This window comes from Quercus suber, unplaced genomic scaffold, assembly GCF_002906115.3.
Source record: "Quercus suber isolate HL8 unplaced genomic scaffold, Cork oak 2.0 scaffold_152, whole genome shotgun sequence".
In the NCBI taxonomy this organism is placed as follows: Eukaryota; Viridiplantae; Streptophyta; class Magnoliopsida; order Fagales; family Fagaceae; genus Quercus; species Quercus suber.
The window spans coordinates 918292-940887 of NW_027069613.1; the positions used below are offsets into that span (position 1 = coordinate 918292).

Consider the following 22596-nt stretch of genomic DNA (forward strand, 5'->3'; position numbering starts at 1 on the left):
CCTAAAAAAATTTAGAGTGGTTGCAATTTTTTTTTTAAAGATAAAAAAATTATAAAACTATAAAATTTATATATAATAATAATTTTTTTCAAATCAAAGTGGTCCTATGACTACCTTAGCTACAATGTGGAGCCGCCCTTGCCTCTAATGAATTTGAAAGTTCCAACTCATTTGTGTTTGTAGTTGAAAAGTTATGAGTGAGTTTGGCTATAGATTTTTGCTTTTTGTCAAAGTTTTATTTTTAATAATCTGATTTTTAATTTTTTTATAAATAAATTAACTTTTTATTTATTATATTTTTATCTCATATTATACAAAATAGGCTGCCAGAAGTAAATTGTTTCCAAATAGACATATATTACTAAATAATCTCTTGATTTGCTAATACCTCTATTATTTTCGTTGGTATCACTTTTGGCAGCTTCCACGCCTCCAATGATACACGCCCCCAATGCAATGATACACCAGAGTTCGTGATGTTTGATGGAAAATGGAAATGAAAATTTTTCTTTATTTTTTAATTTTAATTTTATTTTGACTGGCTTTTGTTTTTTAATTAATCTGACCGTGGCAGTCCATGGGGCATCCCATATGACATAAGAATTATTTTTTATGCATCTTATATGACATAATAATAATTTTTTATTTTGATCATTAATCATATTAGCATTTTTCTATTCATTATTTAATGCAAAAACTATTTTCCCATAATACAAAAATGTTAGAGAATGGATTGATACATTTAAAATATAGAAATTATTAACAGGTGCACTAAAAACATTGATTTATAATATATTTATAAAAAAATTATGAGAAAAGAGAAAATATATAATTTTTTTTATAATTTTTTATATTTATTATGAAAATGATGTCAAATTTTTTTTAAAATGATTTATTAATAATTTTCCTAAGGATACTATTAACATCGCCCTTATAACATTAGAAACTAAATTAATACATGACCAAAATGATAATTTACCCTTGATTTTTTTTTCTTGGAAGGGTAATTTACCCTTTGAATAAAAACTAAAATATTTTTATTCTTATTCCTAACATGGATGTCCAAAACTAAAAACTAAAATAATTTTCCATCCCGCAACCAAAATCCTGTATAGATGATACTCTAAAGATTTCAATCATTTTGCTTCTTTTTGGGTACCATTTAAAAATATAAATTATTTTACTATTTAATTTATTTTTGTTATTATTTATGAGTCTTACTGTTAATGTTATTCATATTTTCATTGTACTATTTTAACTAATTTTTACTTCTATTTATAGTACTTTTGGTAATAAATTTTTAATTTAAGCAAAATAGTCGATATCCAATCTTACCCTTCTTTTATATATATATATATATATATAAATAATTTGACAATCATCATCATTATTGAGTCCAAATCTTCTGTCTCACACTTCCTGCTCCACTATATACTCCACAAATAAAAATATGCCACATGTCCATCTAATTTATTAAATGCTAAATTTATGCATTCTATTAATTCAATTTCCTAAAATAAATAAATAAATAACCCATCATATTTAGGTAATTGAATTAATAGAATGCATAAATTTAGCATTTAATAAATTAGATGGACATGTGACATCATTTTATTTGTGGAGTATATAGTGGAGTAGGAAGTGTGGGACAGAAGATTTGGACTCATCATTATTTTGTTAATGACAAAATCTGTACTTTAGATTTGGAGGTTATGATAGTTGTAACCAAAAAAAAAAAACTACTTGCTTGCTTTTGAGCCTAAAGTCAAATAACGTTAAAAAGATGGCATTCCCAAGATGGTTTGTTAATTGAGAGAATGCAATATACATACGAGTCACTATATATACTCAAAAAGGAAACACGAACTTTTGACAGCTGATAAAATTATACACAGGAGACAGTACTCACTTTCTAATAATATAATATTATTTATTAAAAATGTTACTACAAAATAAACAATATGTATTTGGCAGACAACGAGCCGCGTGGAATTTTGTTAACCTCATATCTCAGAATCTTTGGAAAAGGCTGTGAGCTTCATGTAACTTCGCTATCATGACGCATGGTATTTGCAAGGACTCTTAACTGGTTTGGTCTCATCTCTTTCTCTTTCTCTTTCTCTTTCTCTCTAAAGAAAAAAGATTCACATTCTCGCTCTCACTCTCACTCTTTGTTCTCCTACAATCTTTCATATATATATTTTTTTCTTCTTATAGTTTGTACTAAGCCTTTTGGAGTGCAGTGTATTTATAGTATCCTGCATAAAGTAGCACAAAGAAGTGACAGAAGGAAAGCAAGTTCCATGGATATAAGGAAAAACAGGTATGTGGGTATCCAAAAATCATGCTTTACTTAATGGATATTCCTTAATTCTGTTGCTTTTGCCATAAGTTCATTGCTTTGATCCTGTATAGCTTCTGAAACTTCCATTTCTTCAAATAACAAAGGCTTTCTTGTATGATCTTTCCCTTATTTCTAAGTTAGGGCTTTAATTCTGAACAAGAAGCAAGAGAACCTACGCTAGATTCACCCCACCGCTAAATTAATAAATTATATATAAATAATCAATGTATAGTTTATGTGTGTGTGATGTTTTGTGTACTATTATTCATAAAGTTCAAATTTTAGCTATGAAAGTAGGGGTTAGACTTAGATCATAGATTTTCATTTTATATGGTCCAAGTATAATCTTACGCTAAATTAATGCAGCCCATTAGCATTAGCAAATCAATTGTAGTATCATGCCTTCTTAAGTCATGATTGTGCTCTCAGTGTTTCAGGAAATTTTTGTTAGTAGTAAAGGTCAGGTTTTCTGACTCGACTTGCAATCATCTTGTTCTTTTACCACTAATGAAAATGTAATCAGGAATAGGTTTAAGGACAATAAGCTAGTTTAGCCCTAAGTTTCCAAGTTTAAATACAATAAAGCTTACAAGTTCGTTGTGTCTTTTATGTTAATGATACGATGATATGCTTATATTTGGAACTGACTTTGAAGATGGATTTTAAACTATAAGGTTGCGTTTGGGATAGCTTATATTAGACAGTTTTTCTTACTATTTAGCTTATTTTTGCTATTGTTTGTTTATAGGTTTTATTGCACTTTTTGGTACTATTATGGGTCTCATTGTATTATTTCAGCTAATTTTCAGTTTTATCTAAAATACTTTTAGCAAAAAGTTTTCAGTTTCAGCTAAATAAGCTATTCTCAAACGGACCCTAAGTTTTTGACTTTTATATTTAAGATGAAAGATCTTACTGAAGTGGATACTGTTATGGGAATTAAAGTAAAGAAATATAGTGGAGGTTTTTCGCTATATCAATCTCATTATATTGAGAAATTTCTTACTAGCTTTGAATATCTCAAGATAAAAGAGGTGAATATGCCTTTTGATTCCAGCATAAAGTAAGTTAAGTGAGAATTTGGGAGGGTAATAGTAAATCTCAAGTATGCTAGCGCTATAGGTAGCATGGTGTATGCTATGCATTGTACCATATTAGAGCATCCACGGCAGTGGAGCTAAAAATTTAGCTATTTGGCACCTATAAAGTCACTTTATTTATTTGACCTCTTCACACTCGACATCAATGGGTCTATATTTTTAGCTATTTGATTAAAATAATACAAATAACTCATTAGAATAATAATAAAAATATCCACAGCAAACTTCAGTAACCAACCTCAACTGCAACCACCCAAGGGAGTCGATTTCATACCATACCGGCCGGTATATACCGTACTGGCAAGCCAACCGGTACATATAACCCCTCTGTTTTGTACCGGAAAACATACCGGCCGTACCGGTCAATTTTGTGCAATACCGGCCGGTATCGGGCATACCGGCCAATATAGAAAAAAGTTTTTTATTTAAGCTTTCTATTTTTTATATTGTGTTTTTTTTTTTTTTCTTTTAATTGATATTAAAGTCTAAAACCATGAATAATTAGTTCTGAATTGAAGAAATGTTTTATGCTAAACTTTTATATTTATTATAATATATATATATATATACACACACACACTCACATACATACACACACACACACACACACACACACACATATATATATATATCTTATTTATAAATATAAAAAATAGCGGTAAACCCGAAACAGTACAATGGTATTAACCAGTATCCGAAATATATCGTATCACTGGCCAAATCGGTACAGCCTCCGGTACGGTATTGACTCCCTTGCAACCACCTCCACCATCAACCACAATCACACTCACAACCACCTCCACCTCCACCACCACCAGTAGTCCACAACAAGAAAAAAAAAACCACCAACCCAAATTCCCAATCTTTTTCCTCAACCTAGACCGTCAAAAATCACCAATCACAAACAAAATTACCATTGACTTTCTGCGACGAGTTGGAGCTGATGTTACTGTGGGTTCAATGGAGAATCAACCCCGTGTCGATGCTGCCCACATTGTCAACATCCTCGCTGATGCTTTGGTTTCTGAGTACGCTAACACAATCTTCGATCTCATTGCTCTACCTGTACATCTCTCTCTTGGCTTGGGACTTGGGGCTTGGGATGGCAAGCTAGGTCAGCGGAAGGGGTGGGTCGGAGCTAAGCAAGCGAGCTGGGTTTGTGGTGGCGTGGGTCGGGGGGGGGGGTGTAGCGTGAGAGGTTTGAATGTTGAGAGAGAGAGTTGAGAGTTGTGAGAGTTGTGAGAAGAAAAGAAATAGGAAAAAAAACGAAAAAAATAATATTTTAATTAGAGGTAGAATAAAAATGAATTATTATTATTTTTTTTTTAACTTTCAACTACAGTGCACAGCCATATATATAGTTGTGCACTGTAGCAAGATAGGTAAAATATTTACATATAACACCACTATAATAGTGCCTTTTTTGTGTATAGTGGTGGTAAAAATAGATTTTTAGCTTTTTAGCACCACTATTGTGGATGCTCTTAGACATAGTCTTCACAGTATGCAAACTTTCAAAGTACAATAATCCTAGTGTTGATCATTGGAAATCGATCAATAGAATTCTTGGTTATCTTAAGAAAACCATAAAATAGGACTCTTTCATTCCGATCTATAGAGTTGTGGTCATGACATTTGTGAGCCATTTTCCTGGTACAATAATGGTGAAGCTGTAAAACATATATGACTATAATGTTGAAGCTGTAAAACATACATGACTATGAAGAAAGGGAGCACGTAATTCGGCTATGAAAGCCAAGCCTACAGCCACAAAATTAGTGTTATTTTCTATTTTGCAATGCTTTGTTCTATTATATAGGTTTCTATATATACATGTTTTTTAAAAACAAAATCTCTACTCTTGTGAAATCTACTTTGATTGATATTGCCGTTAGTTTCCTTATAAGCCTGATTTTGCTAATTACATGGAGATGTTGATGTGGTTGGTGAACTTTCCGTACTGATCTAGTCTTCCTTAACAAATTTGGTGGGTGAGTTTTGCATATATGTTTGATCTTCAACACTCCCCATCAAGTTGAAGTGAAAATTCAGGACACCCAACTTGCAAAGTAGAAATTCAGCTTGTAAATGCGCAAGTGCTTTAGTCAACAAATTTGCTAGCCGTTGATTTGTAGAGACGTGTGCAATTTGGATGAGCCAACTTTGGAGTTTTCTATCACTACATGACAATTTCTCTAGATATGTTTTGTGCATTCATGAAAGGCTTGGTCTGAAGCTAAATGAATGACGGGGTTGTTGTCGTAGTATAACTTAGATGGTTTTAGGTGTGAGATATTGGGGTCTACTAAGAGTTGTTTCCTACAACAAGAAGTCTCCATGGATTTGTATTCTACCTCAGCTGATGAAGGTTAAACATTTGTTTATTTCTTGGTCTTCCGGAAATGAGAGATTGTCCAAGTAATATTTAGTATCTAGTGACTAATTTACCAGCATCCTTGAAAATTCCTTAAACCTGATGTTTGCTTGATGTATCTCAATACTTGATGTGCCCCATCTAGATGGGGTATTCGAGGCTTGTCCGTGAACTAACTTATAATATGCATTATATGAGTCAAATCTGGCTTGGTAATGGTTAAGCATATTAGTCTCCCAATTAGTCAATGGTATGATGAGGGATCAATAATGAAGTCTCCTTCACACTCATTGAGTGGCAAATTTTGCTCCACTAGGAACTAGGATGGCTTTGCTCCCAGAAACCCTATTTCGTCAAGAATTTCAAGTGCATATTTGTGTTGTGGTATGGGTATTGCCTTCTTTGATTGTGCAACTTTTATCCACAAAAACCCGAGTTGTTTTTGGTTTCCAAGGTTTTTAAGTTTGAATTGTTCTCCTAAGAATTTCTTGAGTTCTTATATGCTCCAAAATGTTCCTTGTTAGAATGATGTCATTAACATAAATAAGGGCAGTGGTAAACTCATGTTAGTAGCATCGAACTAACACTGAGTAATCTGCTTTGGATTTCTTGTATCTTGCATCCAGAATAGTTGAAAAAACTTTGCAAACCATTGTCGGGAAGCTTGTTTGTGACCATTTGGAGATTTATTTACATACCATCTCCACTTTTGTTCAGAACTAGGAGGAAGGTGCATATAGACATTCTCATCAAGATCGTTTTACAGAAAGTCATTTTTGACATCTGGCTAGTGAAGGTGCCAATTGTGTGTGGTGGATAGGACAAGGAAGACACAAATAGTGACTAACTTGGCGACTGGGGTGAAAGTCTCAAAGTAGGTAAGGACCTCTTGTTGATTGTATCCTTTAGCAATCAAAAGAGCCTTATAGCGTTCCATAGAGCCATGAGGATGGTACTTGATCTTGTAACCCATTTGCAGTCATTGGGCTTTTTGTTGGGTGGAGAATTAGTGAGAGTTCTTGTGTTGTTAGCTTTAAGGGCATCAATTTCGGCGCACGTGGCATTTTTTCACTTAGGATCTTGCATAACTTGCAAGAAAAACTTAGGTTTTTTCTAGAGAGAGATAAAATGTGAAAGCCTAGTGAGGGCAATAAATCATCATATGAGAGAGAAAAGGGGTAAGAAGTACCAAAAGAGCTAACCAAAGCTAAGTTGGATGAGGGAGTGGGCCGAGTCAAGAGAGCTTGACCAAGGTGGAAATTGTGCAAGTAGGGGTGGGAAAATCTGACACGACCAGCAAACCCGATATGACTAACCCATTTATAAATAAGTCATGGGTTAAGGATAAATGGGTTCGGGTCATATTCGGGTTGACATGACTGATCCTTTTAATAAATAAGTCATATTCATGTTCAACATGCGAATCTGTTTGACCTATTTAGCGTATAAATGTATTAGCTTTTGTTATTATTATTTTGCTATTACTACTTAATTTATGGTTGTAATTATATTTTTAGTACTATATTTATGGTTGTATTGTATTTTAATTTTAGATATAAGAGAATCAATAACATGTTATTTGGATCCGATATGACCTATTAATTAAACAAGTTATTAAACAAATCATTTATATTGACCTTTCCATGACTTGTTAATTAAATGGGTTAAATGTGTTGTGTCGAGTTGACCTATTTAATAGACAGGTCGTGTTAGGATTGAGGATTTCTGATACGTTTACTAAAGAAGGTCGGGTTTAGGTTAACACATATAGCTGAATACTCATGGCTCAACACAACACAAACCCGACAATGTGAACATGAATTGCCTCCTCTACGTGCAAGTAAGTAGGAAGCTTGGTGGATTATGATGATTTTCAGGGAGGCGCAGGGATAGGGGTAAAGATGTCAGGAGCATGGTGCTTAGTGGGGTGGGTGATGTCGGGATTGTCAAAAGGGAAGGACAATAGAAGTGATAATGAGGGGGAAGTTGTAAGAGAGAAGGGAAAATGGTCTTCATAAAAGAGGACATCCCGAGAGACAAAGGTAATTTCTCTTTTGGCCACAAGATAACCAAGGAGAATGCACTGCGTAGCACATGCATCAATTTTGAGGGTTTTTGAAAGTGGGTGGAGGCGGAACCAAGGCAACCAAAAACTTTTAAGTGGTTATAAGGGGGCTGGACCTAAAACAATTTTAGGAGGGCTATGCATGTCCTATTGATCAAATACCAAAAATATTTAGGTAGGTGGCCCTGAAAGAGTAGTGCAACTAGTTTCATGTATAATGCCTTTAGAGGAATAATATGAAGGAATGTCAAATTTTGGTCTGTTATCGCTATGGATGATTTTGACAACTCAATGAGTTGGACAAAAGATTATAAAAGGGAATAGCCGAATAGGTATTTGATTAATGTTTCATTAAGTAAATATATGTGCATTTAGTGTAGTCATCCACTACAGTTAAATGAATGAACTTTAGACATATGAATCTCAGACAAGAATAACTAGAAAAGTAATAGTTAATTGGATTATCCGTTGTCTATGTAAAATCTAAAAGCAACTTAATAGACCCATCTATCACTTGTGTGTCTTGAGATTTGGTATACCATATCCATTTGAATGGGACTAAAATCCTTTGAATAGAATTACCGATAGCAAGAAATGAACCTCAGTCTCAGATAGATCCAATCTAAAGAGGTTTAAAGGGTAGCAACAGCATGTTCATAAGTGGATAGTTGAGAACTAAAATTTTGAAGTCGCATTCAAAATAGATTAATGCTTACTGTTACGTTATAGAGGATGACTTTATACTCTTAATGAAGGTCAATATACATTTAAATTTTTGTGTAACAGGGACATCATAGGAAATTCCACTTATGCGAGCATAAAGTGCCATTTTTAAACTAGAGTTAGGATTCCATGGAGTAGCACATAGTCATAATAGTGTTAACAAGATTTGAGTCTTTGGTGTAAAGGATGCTTTCATATGCATGTTTTCTCTTGCTTTGAGGCAAATAGTTTTGCTTTAAGCTTTGACCATCATTAACTTCTAGGAGCCTTGTTGGAGTCATGAGAACACTAAACTAGTGGGAGGTTTAAGTTGAAAAACACCTTCTTTATGCGTGACACATAGTGTCAACCTAAGTTGGATATGGATATTACAACCTAGTGGGGGATTGTTGTATATATAGATATCCACATGTAGGTTGTTATACGTGAGAAGATTCTACTAGAAAAGTAGAAGAATGGCAAAAGATTAAAGGTAATAAAAAACTGGTTTTAAATAAGCGAGGGACAGGCAAGAGATGAGCAAGGGACAAGCGAAACTTTTGGTTGGAGTTTTATTTTGGTTACTGAAGAGTTCACTCAAGCAAGCACGGCAGCTTGCCCGAGCAAAGTGCATTTTCACTTCATCTTGCTTGAGCGCAATAGTTGCAGAAAGTATATTTTCAGCATAATTATGTGGAAAAATAAGGGAAATGAACCTGTTTGTGTTCCTAACAGCTAGTAATAGCATTGGCAACGTTTTAGGGTGCTAAACCCATTATTAGAGCATCCACATCCCAATCTTATATCTCATCCTATTTTACCATCTCAAAAATCTACTTTTTCAATTATACCATACCATTTACAATACACCCAGCATCCCAAAATTTTATTTCTTATCTCATTTTATTTAAATATTCTATTTTATTCTTTTCTTTTACTATTTCTCTTTTTCTATTCCTCTTCCTCTCTTTCACCCTCATTACCGGTTTCAACCCAGCCACACACACACACAGCCAAACCCAACACCACACACACACACACACACACACACAGAGCCAAACCCATCGCCACACACACACAGAGCCAACCTCTAGCACCGGTTTCATCACACACAGCCAAACCCATCACCATACACACACAGAGCCACACACAGCCAAACCCATCACCATACACACACAGAGCCACACACAGCCAAACCCATCACCACACACACACAGAGCCACACAAACAAAAACAAAAACAAAAACAAAAACAGAAACCCAAAACAAAAACAAAAACAAAAACAAAAACAAAACACAATCCATGAGTTTCAAACCCAAAAAAAAAAAAAAAACCCACCACCAGCCGATCCAAACCCAAAAAAAAAAAACCCCACCACCGGAGCCTCACGCCGATCCAAACCCAAAAAAAAAAACCCCACCACCGGAGCTTCACGCCGATCCAAACCCATTCAGGCTCACCGATGCGCTCACGCCGATTCAAACCCATTGGAGCCATCGGAGCCCTCTAGCTGGCCCATCCGATTCTGCCGTTGAGGCTCCGGCGTGAGGCTCCGGTGGATAGGTCTTGAGTCTGAAGAGATCGGAGAGCAAATGAGAAAGAGAGAAGGAAGAGAGAGAAAAGAACAAAAATAATGAGGGATGAGAGAGAAATTCGCGGGTTAAAAATGAGGAGGAAGGATTAAATTTTTTTTTTTTTTTTTTATAACATTGAGCTACAGTACCATCTTACATTTAAGATGGTACTGTAGCAATATCCCAAAATTTTTTTAGCATTTCACATTTGGCCTTCCAGCTGCTGGGTGTATTTTGGGTTTGTATGCTAAATTTGCTTTGCATTTGGCATATAGCCATCCAAATGCGGATGCTCTTAAGTGACATTAGCCGTGAACCCGCGCGTTGCGCGTGATAATTATTTTTATGGTGGTTTTATTAATTTTTTTTATACAATTTAAACTAATCTAATAATGAGTAATGTATTTTGTAATTATATTTTTATTTATTATAGGAACAATCATAAATGTAATATAGAAACAATCCAAAATACCAAAAAAAACTTAAACTTAAAAAAATTAATAAAACTTAACAATGATTAATTGAACCAATATTATGATAAAATTTTATTTTTGATAACTATTAAGGTTATTTTTTTTGTAGAAATTATAATTTCGGCCACCCAAAACATATTATCAAATAAACAATTATTAGCAAAATCTAAGAATTAAATTTTTATATATGCATCGTTATAAAATAATAATAATTAAAATAAAATTGCAAAAGTTAAAATTTGTCACCTATCTGATTTTTTTCGTTTGGCTAGCCTTTGCTTTTCTTTAAATAAATGGCATTATAGAGTACTTTGTCCACCACAAAGGATTAGAAAATAAAAAAAAATTAGTAAAGTCTCATAGTTTAACATCTAAATTAAGCACTATAAAAAATCATGCTATGTAACAGAATAAATAGCAAATTATTCAAATCATGCTATGTAATAAAATAATATTATATTTTTATATGCTATATTTAATTCTTTAGAACACAATAGGATAATATTTAGCAATTAAAAAAAAAACACGACAAAAAAAAAAAAAAAAAAAAAAAATTTTTTTTTTTTTTTGTGAGGGAAAACTATGCATAGAATAGAAGAGATAGTGACAAATTTATAGTAAGAGAGTATGAATAAGAAGAGACAAAAATAAAGGAAGATGAAAGAAAAGATGAAGAATGATATTAATGTAGAGGGTCGTGGGGAGATGAAAAGGTAAGGGAGGGATAAAGATTGAAGAAGTAGTGGGGAGATGAAATGGTAAGGGAGAGAGAAAGGTTAGAGAAATGTAATATTAAAAAAAATAAATGTTAAAAACAATTATAGAAAAATTGGAGAAAGAAAATCCTAAAGCTTGAAAGGCTTCAACATTTTTTATTTTTTATTTTTTTAAGCTGAAAAGGCTCACACAAAACTTTAAAGCTAAACTGAAAAGATTTTGGATTGAGTTTGATAGTGGAACTAAATAAATAAGAGGTCGGCTGGATTAATTATAAAGATTTATTATACGATGATAGTGGAAGTAAATAAGTAAGTAGTGGGTTGCATTTATAAGGCCGGAAAATGTAAAAACTATTTTAAAATTGTAGGACAAATTATATTATAAAAAAAAATGACGTGACAGCTGATGTGGCGCAACGTGAGAGCATCAGTATTAAACGCTACGCTTCAGCTTTATAGTAAGAGGGTGTGAATAAGAAGAGATAAAAATAAAGGAAGATGAAGGACAAGAGGAAGAATGATATTAATATAGAGGGTAGTGGGGAGATGAAAAGGTAAGGGAGGAAAAAAGATTTAAGAAGTAGTGGGGAGATGAAATGGTAAGGAAGAGAGAAAGGTTGGAGAAGTGTAATATTAAAAAGATAAATGTTAAAAACAATTATAGAAAAATTGGGAAAAAAAAAATTCCTAAAGCTTGAGAGGCTTCAACGTTTTGTTTTCTTTTTAACTGAAAATGCTCACACAAAACTTTAAAGCTAAACTGAAAAGGTTTTGAGTTAGGCTTGATAGTGGAACTAAACAAATAAGAAGTGGGCTGAATTAATTATACAGATTTATTATAGGTGATAGTGGAAGTAAATAAGTAAGTAGTGGGCTACATTTATTATAAGGTGATAGTGGAAGTAAATAAATAAGTAGTGGACAACATTTGTAAGGCTGAAAATTGTAAAAATCATTTTAAAATTGTAGGACAAATTATATTATTAAAAAAAAATGACGTGGCAGCTGATGTGTTGCAACGTGAGAGCAGCATCATTAAACGCTACGCTTCAGCTTTTAGTAATATATATTGATTTCAAATGTGACTTTTCTTTGGAAACTCTTCATTCCTATCGTGGGTGACATTTCAAAGGTGACTTTTTATTGGCAACTCTTCATTAGTTATAAATAAGCATTTATATTTATTTATTTACATAATTTTGAAAAAGGAATTTTAAGATTTTGCACACTATTAGAGAGAAATTCATAGGATTCTCCAAGTTTGCTGTTGTAGAAATCTTGGCTTATTGTATACTAAGGACGATTTGCCTGCAACCCATTAGGAAACTCATTCAAGTGGATAAGGGTCGTCAATGGGCCGGGTCGGGCTGGCTCGGCCCATTTTTGCTTGGCCCAAGGACACAATAGGCTGGGCATAATGGGCTATTAACTAGTTAACGGGCCGGGTCGGGCTGGGCCGAAAGAGAAAACCCCAGCCCATGACCCTGCCCATGGGCAATGCCCATTTGTCTTTAATGGGCTAGTTTACTAAGTTAGGCCTAATGGGCTACCCATGAGATTGTGTTAGCAATTATTTTATTATTTTTAGAAATAAATAATCAATTTTTAATAAGGGAATAATCAATCTAGTTTTTTTAAAAGGAAAGAATCAAAGACTTTAATACTTAATTATAATTTATTTTATCGTCAAATCTATTTAATTTTTTTTAAATAAGGCTTCAAATAGTTTTTTATTTTTATCTTTAATAAAAAAAATCAAATGGTTAATTCAATAAGGGTCGTCAATGGGCCGGGTCGGGCTGGCTCGGCCCATTTTTGCTTGGCCCAAGGACACAATAGGCTGGGCATAATGGGCTATTAACTAGTTAACGGGCCGGGTCGGGCTGGGCCGAAAGAGAAAACCCCAGCCCATGACCCTGCCCATGGGCAATGCCAATTTGTCTTTAATGGGCTAGTTTACTAAGTTAGGCCTAATGGGCTACCCATGAGATTGTGTTAGCAATTATTTTATTATTTTTAGAAATAAATAATCAATTTTTAATAAGGGAATAATCAATCTAGTTTTTTTAAAAGGAAAGAATCAAAGACTTTAATACTTAATTATAATTTATTTTATCGTCAAATCTATTTAATTTTTTTTAAATAAGGCTTCAAATAGTTTTTTATTTTTATCTTTAATAAAAAAAATCAAATGGTTAATTCAAATTTGCTAGACTACTAGAAAAATATATATTTAGTAAACTAAGTTTAGCACAATTACTTTAAGAATCTTAGTGGTTGGGAGAGTTTTCTTAAGAAATTCTATTACAATATCTCAAGATCAATCCTTCATACACTTCCTATATATTTTTGTTAAAAGTTCTAAGTTATTGGATTGGGCAACGGGTTGGGCTACTGGGCTAGCCCACCGGGTGCCTATGGGCATAAAAACTAGCCAACGGCCTAACCCACTAGGCTAGTGGGCTACCCATGGGCCTCAATAACAATGGGCTGGGCCGCCCATTAGCCTGATGGGCTGCCGGGTTTTTGGGTCGGCCCGTGGGCCATGGGCTCTTTGATGACCCTTACAAGTGGAGGAAAATAATTTCTTCAAGATAATAATTCATCTGTGCCTGTAGGCCTGTTTGTTCTCGTGTTCTTTCATTTGATTTCCCCTAAATTTCCCAGCAATTAAATTACTTGTAAGTAATACTTATAGTATCCTTCGAAGTTTGAAGGATATCTTTACTAATATAAGAATGGCTTTCTTTTCTGAATCAAGTTGCTTGGCCACAATCCCTTTTCCTTCCTATGTTTGCTATTTTAATTTAATTCCAAAATTTTCAGACAATCTTTTATACTTTTGTCGAAATCTTTGAACTTTCCCTATGAATTTCCTGCCATTATAATATTCTAAGATAACATCTTCGTCAATTGTCATTTACATTTGATCTTCAGACTTTCAACACGTTCGCTTGGCATATCAAAGTGCTCACAGTCAAAGATGCATTTAATGAGGTTTTGTTTTTTCGATGTGCTATATAGGTCCTGTTTATTTTCTCACTCTTCTCTCTTAAGAGAAGGAAGAGAAAGTTACTAAGGCATCTCCTTCCATAAATTGGATTAAAAGTTTCACCTCTCTTTAGTAGGGTCTTTGTAATCTTATTAACCTTCTGTCTAAAAGGTTTACAAACAGATTAAGATTAATTCATCTCCTATACTTGTGAGACACATTTCAAAGCAATGCTACTACAGTATGTTTAATCTGGAAACTCCAATTATTCACCTTATATTGTGATACTTGCATTCCCCATTTAAAAACTAGAGAGAGAGAGAGAAAAAAAAGGCGATTGTTGTGATTGTTAATGATTCACATGTTTAGCAGACTAATTGGTCCCTGTTGGCATTTCAGGATTGCCTATTAATCCATCCAACCAAATATGAATGTGGACAATGAGAACATAGAACCAGTGACTGAATTAGGACTTGCACCGAGTTATTCTAATCAGTGTATTCAGAGACCAATGAACACTGATTCAGGTGCAGGTGCAGGTGCAAATGCAGCTTCAAGGATAGACATGACATTTGTGGCCTCTGATCCCCTTTCTGAACTAGTTTGGTCTCCGCATAAAGGTTTGACTCTCAAACGTGCTGATTCCAGCTTTGCCAATAAAAAACCCTCACTTCTGTGGGGTGCAGGACCAAGCAATGTGGATTTTCCAGCACCTCAAAGCTTTATGGGCGGGAGTTCTACAACTGACAAACCTGTAGATGAAGTCGTTATACCACAAGTGGCAAGTCATACAAAGGATGATTTTGCTGGTGCAAATACTTCAAATGCATCTCTTACAAGTGCTGGTGGTGGCATGCCAGAGTGTCAGCCAAATCATGAACATAAGACAGGTTAGGTAAATTATTTTTTATGTTAAATTGTAGGGTACGTGGGGTTGGGTTAGATATTTGTTCTAAATTTTTCTTAGTAATGGAGAAAAAGTTTATGAATAGGTATTAAGTTGTATAATGATGAATGTGGACCTATCAAGATCAATCTTTTATATGTATTGTTTCATGTTTTCCCCTCGAAACCTGTTTAACAAAACCTGAGGACACTTGTTTGGCAGGACCTGTTCGTAATATGGAGGAAGTGAACACCATGGTAGGATCATCTGTTCTACAAGTTACTCGAAAGGAGGATCTAAGAAAGAGTGAAGGTGATGATATTTGTGCCCCAATCAATATTCAAATGGCTGAAATATCTGAGACCAGTGAAAACAATTCTCCTAGTGTGCCAGGTGCATGCCCGTATCTTTTGACTCTTTTTTCCCAGAAGATAGTTCTAGGTAGTCCTTTCAAGTTACTCTGGTCTTTGGTCTACAACCGATCTATTTCTACTGTTCTAGAAACATGGTAGTATATGCACTTATTTTATACGACTTGATGAATCTGCTCTCTGTGTTTTATTGTGTATGTACCTTCATCATGGCCTTTTATTATACCTTGAATCAAGATATATCAATTATCCTTGATCTATGCATAATCAATTGCCCCTATAGGTCAACCATTGTGTGTATATTTATTCTGTATTGGGTTCTTGTAATACACAATTCTGCATAGCAAAGATGTAGCTGCTAAGAGTTTTGGTTTTGGATGTAGGTTGTTAGGCTGAACTATGTTAATTCTCTTTGGTTCCACTTTCTTTTTACATCATCTCATTTTCTTATTTCTGTTTTAGCATGGTATGAGAGGCACTTTTCTGTGGCCTTCAATAAGATTCAAGTATTCCACCGCCGACCATCGCTCAGATAGCACTGCTGATCATCATTTGGACCAGTCATTGCCAGCCACTGTCCCAACCTCTTTCCTAGTCCATTTTTCACATAGATTCTGATTTTGGGTTCTAATGTTCTATCTCCCCATTTGAGGCTCCCAAGTCACACTAATTGGTATATCACTCATTCTTTTTAGGTTCAATCTATATGAAACCCACCAAATTGCTCACATGCTTCACCACAATGTTATCCTCTTGATATTCCTCAGGCCACCAGTGTAGCCATTCTTCGACCATAGGAGCTACTCTTTGGTCACTGGTGCAACCATTCTCTTGTTGCTGATTGTCATTGGTAGTTGCCATCAACTATTGTCAGCATTTCACATATTCATTCCACGTTATGCCTGGTCCATTCTATATCTAATCCGGTCATTCATGGTCATGGTTTTCCTCATGAGATTATAATTCCCCTTGAGTTTGAGGTGGGTGTTAGTATGTGCACATGCTTTGTTTGACTCTCTACGTTTTGCTATGTACATACCTTAGTCCTGTTCCTTGATCCCAGGCATAATCAATGGCCCTAAGTCAACCATTGTGTGTACATACCCTATATTGAATTCTTGTAATACACAATTCTAAATAGCAAAAATGTAGCTGCTATGGGTTTTCCACAAAGGACGTAACATTAGGCTAAACCACATTAATTCTCCTTGATTCTACAGTTCTACCTTCTCTCCTTGTACATCTCTTTATTTTCTTATTTCTATTTTAACAAAAGGAATGGGTCATTTGCCTTCTGCAAGAACCATCAAAATATTTGGCACTTCCTATTTTGCCTCAAATGCACAAGCCATGCAAACTGTTTTTCCTTCCATGTTAAGTGGACATTTTATTTATATCTTACTTTTCTCAAAGTTGATGGAGCATTCATTATTTTCTTGACATCTGACATGATTTAACCTGCTGATTTACCAACAGGTCTGGTATATGGAGGAACATCTGATATTATACCAACCAAAATAGTTGAACCTAAACCTGACATGGTGGCAAATGAACCATTTTCTGAGGACTCTAGAGGTGGAGGCAGAGATTTTGGAAGTGGCAATCAAATATTGGGCAAGAATATTAATTTGGCCTCTGATGTTCTCCCTGTGGATAAATGCAAAGCTTCTGAAACTCCAGTCCAGAATCTTAGTTCCCCAGGCAAAAGACCTTTGGAAATGCTGGAGTTCACTGCTGAGAATGATTTACGAACTCTGATTGGTGATAGTGCTTGTGGTGCAGCGAATAAGATTGTAGAATCAGAGTTCAATGAAGGTAAAACTGGCTTTCAGCCAGATAAATTTGTATCTCCTAGAAACAAGACTGTTCCGATTGAAGTCTTCTTAACTAACAGCAGAATCCGTATGCCTGGAAGGAAAGGCAAGGAAAATGCTTTATCTGATGGAGATATTGATCGAAGATTGTCAAAAGAGGAAGATGATAGCCATGAGAGTGTTGAAAGCTGCAACAGTGGGTTGTTTTCAACAGGCAAGAAGAGGTGGAGCGTTGAAGGACACATGATTGTTGGGAGTAAAAGAATCAAAAGCCAAATTCAAGATACACCCCGTTCAACATCCTATGTTAAACAAGATAGCTCCTTTATGAATTGGATATCGAACATGATGAAGGGTTTCTCAAAACCAATGCAAGGTGAGGCACCTGCTCTTGCTTTTGCTATTGCACATCCTGATCATGGACATCAGAATCTTCTCACATGCAACAAGAATCATGATCCAGGATTCAAAAATAATGGTTTTCAGTCAATTTTTCAGTCCCTATATTGTCCAAAGGCAGGAGGAGAAACAACATTGTTTAATGCCAATTATCAAACTGGAGAAGGATCTAAGGAGCATGAGCTGGATAACAAGATGTGCAATATTAATGCTACTCCAATATCCATTTGTGGGGATGGTGATAAAATATGCAGACAAAATCTGCTGCCAAATGATAAGCTTGATGAATCAACCTCTGGAAATGGAGCAGATTCATTAAACCAGCCTAAAACATTTCCAGTGACATTTGTTTCCAGTAAGGAAGATAGCAAGATTAACTCCGGGGAGAATAAAAAGTCATGCAACGTGGACTTCGGAAATGAGAAAGATGGAATAAGCTCCAATTCTTCTCTGGGTATACGTAGAACTATCAGTGCTGAGAACATTGATTCTGATCTGCCAGCTGAAGGGAAGACAACTAATGATTACAGAAATAGCTTGTGGATAACTCGGTTTTGTGCAAAAACTTCTGGCCCTGTGTTAAACATGGATGATCGCATCCAGAGTATTGATGTAGGTCTTGAGTGCTCCACTGATTGCACAAGACCTCTTCCTTATCCTGAGAATTATGTTGGCTTTTCCAAAAACCACAAAAGTGTGGCAGTAAGGGAGCTCTCTGCTGAAGGTCAAATGCTTGCTTTGGGCAAAGAATCACAGAAGTGTCCTGCTGATACTGACGCAGTTGTTGGTTTTAATTGGATCAAAGGCCACAATGATCAGAAATCTGTAAATAAATTGAACCCTAAATTGCCTTCTCCAAAGTTTAAAAGTTTAGAGGCAATGGCTTCTATCTTTGCAAGAAGATTGGATGCCCTAAAACACATCATACCATCAGATGTAAAAGATACTGTAACCTGTTTCTATTGTGGCATAAAGGGTCACCATTTACAAGAGTGTTCTGAGATAACAGAAAGTGAGATTGAGGATCTTCTAAGGAATATCAATTCCTATATTGGGGCAGAAGAAGCGCCTTGCTTGTGCATTAGATGTTTCCAGTTCAATCATTGGGCTGTTGCATGCCCTAGTACATCCTCAAGAGGGCAACATCAAACAAGATGTGGTACTTCTTTGGTTGGTCCTAGAGAAATGCAACATAAAACGGGAGGTAAAGAAAATTCAAAGCTGCTAACTGGTTGGAAGACTCAATTTCAAGCTGCTTGTAATGGGAATGCTCTAAGAATATCAGACCATAATTTTAATTGGAAACCAAATGAAATGATAGCCGCTGAAGAAATAGGATCTAATGCAAATTCATTGAAGAAGTACAGTGCTTCAAGTCCTGTGGAAAACTATTCAAAAGAAAATCAGATCATGCCTATCAATAGGAAACTTTCTGATGTACCAAAAGGAATATTTAATGCCATAAAAAGCCTTCGTTTGTCTCGCTCAGATATCCTAAAGTAAGTAGATCATACTAATTAACCTGTCATTGGTAAACTCACATTATTAATTACTCGTTTGCTTGGAATTTCCGTTTATATATGGCAAGTAGCTACTTATAAAAAAAAAAAATATTTATGGCAAGTAGTATGTTCAATTACAGTTGATATTAACTCTGACAGTTTGCACATGCATTTCAAGGATACAGCAAAATTAACAATTTGCTTAATTATCCCTTTATGATATGAACGCCATACAGTAGTCAGCCTATAAATGTATGTTTGATGTATAGGAGATTTACAAACATGTAAATTCAAGCTAAACGGATATGGTGGTCTTTTTTGCGCTTATGATCTGATCTTTTCTCAATTCTTTGAGTCCTCAGGATCCTCAGTTTTCATCAGTGGCGTGAGTACACCTGTGCTTGTGTGTCATTCTTTGTATATGGTAGGCAATAGAGTTTTCTTATTTTTCTGGAGCACTTTTTCCTTTTCTTTTTTCGTTTTGCATAAATCAAGCCTATTTTTATGGTTGGGATGACATAGTAATGCTAGCGGTCTAGAAAAACTGTTGCATGTCTACATGACAAAAAGGGACATCAGAAACCCCATTTTCAGTGGGAGGATTAATTTTAATTGCTACTCTTCAATTTTAATGAAATGCTTGGCTTCCAAAAATACCTTTTTGAGATCAACCAAATTACAAATTGCTTATTTCTTCAATCTTGAATTTTGGTTTATTGTGGTAGAACTCGTTCTTCTAGTAGATGCATGGTTTAGAGTACTGCACTTGCAAGGGCTGACTTTGAAACTTATTCTTGCTGTAGTACATCGTCTCTGTAATTGATATTCTCTATGTGCAATTAAAAAAAAAAAGATTTTTTCTATGTTGCATGGCCACCAGATGGATGAATTCCCATATGTCACTATCACCTCTTGATGGTTTTTTCTTGCGTCTACGGCTTGGGAAGTGGCAAGAAGGACTAGGTGGAACTGGATACCATGTGGCTTACATAACTGGTATAAGTTGAACTAATTCATTATTTCGTTATCGTGTTTTATAACTAATCAATTTGATAGGGAGATAATTTGCATACTTGTTAACAAATTTGTGGATTATCATAATGCACTTCTTTAAGACTTACCTTTATAATTGACTCGTTTTTATTTTTCTGGATGCACAGGGAAGCAAAGAGAGAATGCGCCACAAAATGCAAAAAATTCTATCTCTGTAAACGTAGGGGGAATCAAATGTTTGGTTGAGAGTCAATATGTCTCCAACCATGATTTCCTGGAGGTAAGTAATAGTCTGACAGCATATCAGTTTTTCCTCTCACTATATTTGTCTATGCTTCTAAGCTACTAGTATTCAGTTTCAAGCTCAATTCACTTATTATTCTCTAGATCTTTCAAGCTTGAAATATTTAACAGCATTACATAAAATTTATATGGCTACTTGAGGTTTTCTTCCCTTATTGACACATCCATTTACGTGTTAAGAATGCATGATGGTATGACTAAGTCAAATAATAGTTATGTTTTTTCTTTTACTTCTCTTCCCCCGTCCAAAGTACTTTTAAAGTGGCACATTGTCTCCAATTCAGGGAACATTGTGTAAGACAGTTTTTTAAGTTTTAGTTATCATTTTATCCAGTTTATTGATGACACCAAAAATACCATCCATCTGGAATTCTCTTTGAATATTTGATTTTGCGTGTATTAACCATCTCATATGTATCTGATTATTATTTTTATTTTGAGAATCATCTCATATGCGTATATATATATATATATATTTCTCTCTGCAACAAAGCAATGTTTTGGATTCCTTCTGTCAAATATGGTATAGATGTATATATTTTTTGGTCATTAAAGTTAGCTCCATTTTCCAATTTGATCTCTAGAGGTCTAAAAGTAGCAATCAAATCCTTGAAGTTTATAAAATTATCCAATTTGGTCCACACTCTAGGTGGACATTAATGTGTCATGTAATTAAAAAAAGCTTATGTAGCTTAGAAATTACATGCTAACAGTCCAAGTGGATAGCAACCATGATGGCTCATTATTACCACATGGAATTTACGATAAAATAAAATAGAATAATAATTTTCACTTTCTGAATATAAATTTGCTTAATAATTGTCTATTCCATATTTCCATGTTTGGTTTATGAGAATATGTGAGGAAAATACAAGAATATAAAAGGGGAAAAAATGGGAGTAATCATTTTACAAACTTTTGAAACTCTATTGACTAAATTGGAAAACGGTGAAAACTTTACTGACCAAATTGAATCATATTACAAATTTTAAGGATTTGATTGTCACTTTTGAAGTTCTAGGGACCAATTGGAAAATGGACCAAACTTTAAGGACTAAAATTGTTGTTTTCCCTAAAAAATGGTATAACTTGACCCATAAATGCTCAATTTAACATTTGAACTGGAAGCGATTATGGAATCTCAAAATCATGGGAGTCACAACTTAAAGCTAATTCAGGCCTTGTCTCTCAAACTTGGCAAATTCTAACTGTATAAGGTCAAAAATGCCTCATGATGATCAGTTCAAGAACTGGATGACATAATTCTTTGAAATTGCTACATATCATGTAAATCTGTTAATGGATTATTATATAGTATAATATCAACTACTAATTTTTATTACATTTCACCTTTATGGTCACTCTTAATGTTTAGATCAATTGGTTTCATATCAATTGGGTCAATTACTGTACACAAAGTTGAGGGATGGTGATTAGCAAGGTTCTATCCTAGTAGTGAGATTGACAATATTCTGAATCTTGCTTGTCACATATTCAATGTGAAGTGGTTAAATTCCCATTACATTTTGCAGGATGAGCTTATGGCATGGTGGAGTGCAACCTCAAGGGACAGTGCCCAGATCCCATCTGAAGAAGATTTAAGATTGAAAGTCAAAAAGAGAAAAGTGTTAGGCTTCTAGGAATCTCCTGATTTCAGACATTATATCTTTGTTAGTGTCGGCAATTAAAATTCTAGCTCACACAAATGCAAAGTGAGAACTGAGACAGTTAACGAGCATTCTTATGTAGCCTATGTAAAATTTTTAAAAAAAAATTTATGTGAAGCATGAATATCTAGTTGAAAGTAGGAAATTCTATTTTGAATGTCATCTTGAACATGTGAAGGAAGAATCTTTTTAAGCGTGATTACCCTATATTTTTAAGTGGATAAAAGAATTGGTTTCTGCCATAGTGACCATCATTTCACACACAACAATTTAGGGCGTTCAGCAGCCGATCGGAAAGGATAGCCTCAGATGGCTGTT

The 22596-nt window shown here is 34.6% G+C and overlaps 1 protein-coding gene across 3 annotated transcripts; it reads left to right on the top strand.

The window, feature by feature from the left end:
• Window positions 1-2102: 2102 nt before the first annotated feature.
• LOC112027474 (uncharacterized) lies at window positions 2103-22423 on the top strand. Of its 3 annotated transcripts, XM_065777300.1 has the most exons (8): window positions 2103-2323; window positions 14743-14963; window positions 15030-15233; window positions 15452-15622; window positions 17077-19312; window positions 20196-20311; window positions 20476-20588; window positions 22144-22423. In XM_065777300.1, the coding sequence occupies exons 2-8, from the start codon at window positions 14771-14773 to the stop codon at window positions 22249-22251; spliced, it is 3141 nt and encodes a 1046-aa protein (XP_065633372.1). In that variant the 5' UTR covers window positions 2103-2323; window positions 14743-14770; the 3' UTR covers window positions 22252-22423. The 3 variants fall into 3 exon arrangements, with proteins under 3 accessions (XP_065633372.1, XP_065633371.1, XP_065633373.1); XM_065777299.1 differs by having other exon boundaries at window positions 14743-15233; XM_065777301.1 differs by having other exon boundaries at window positions 2104-2323; window positions 14871-15233.
• Window positions 22424-22596: the final 173 nt, after the last annotated feature.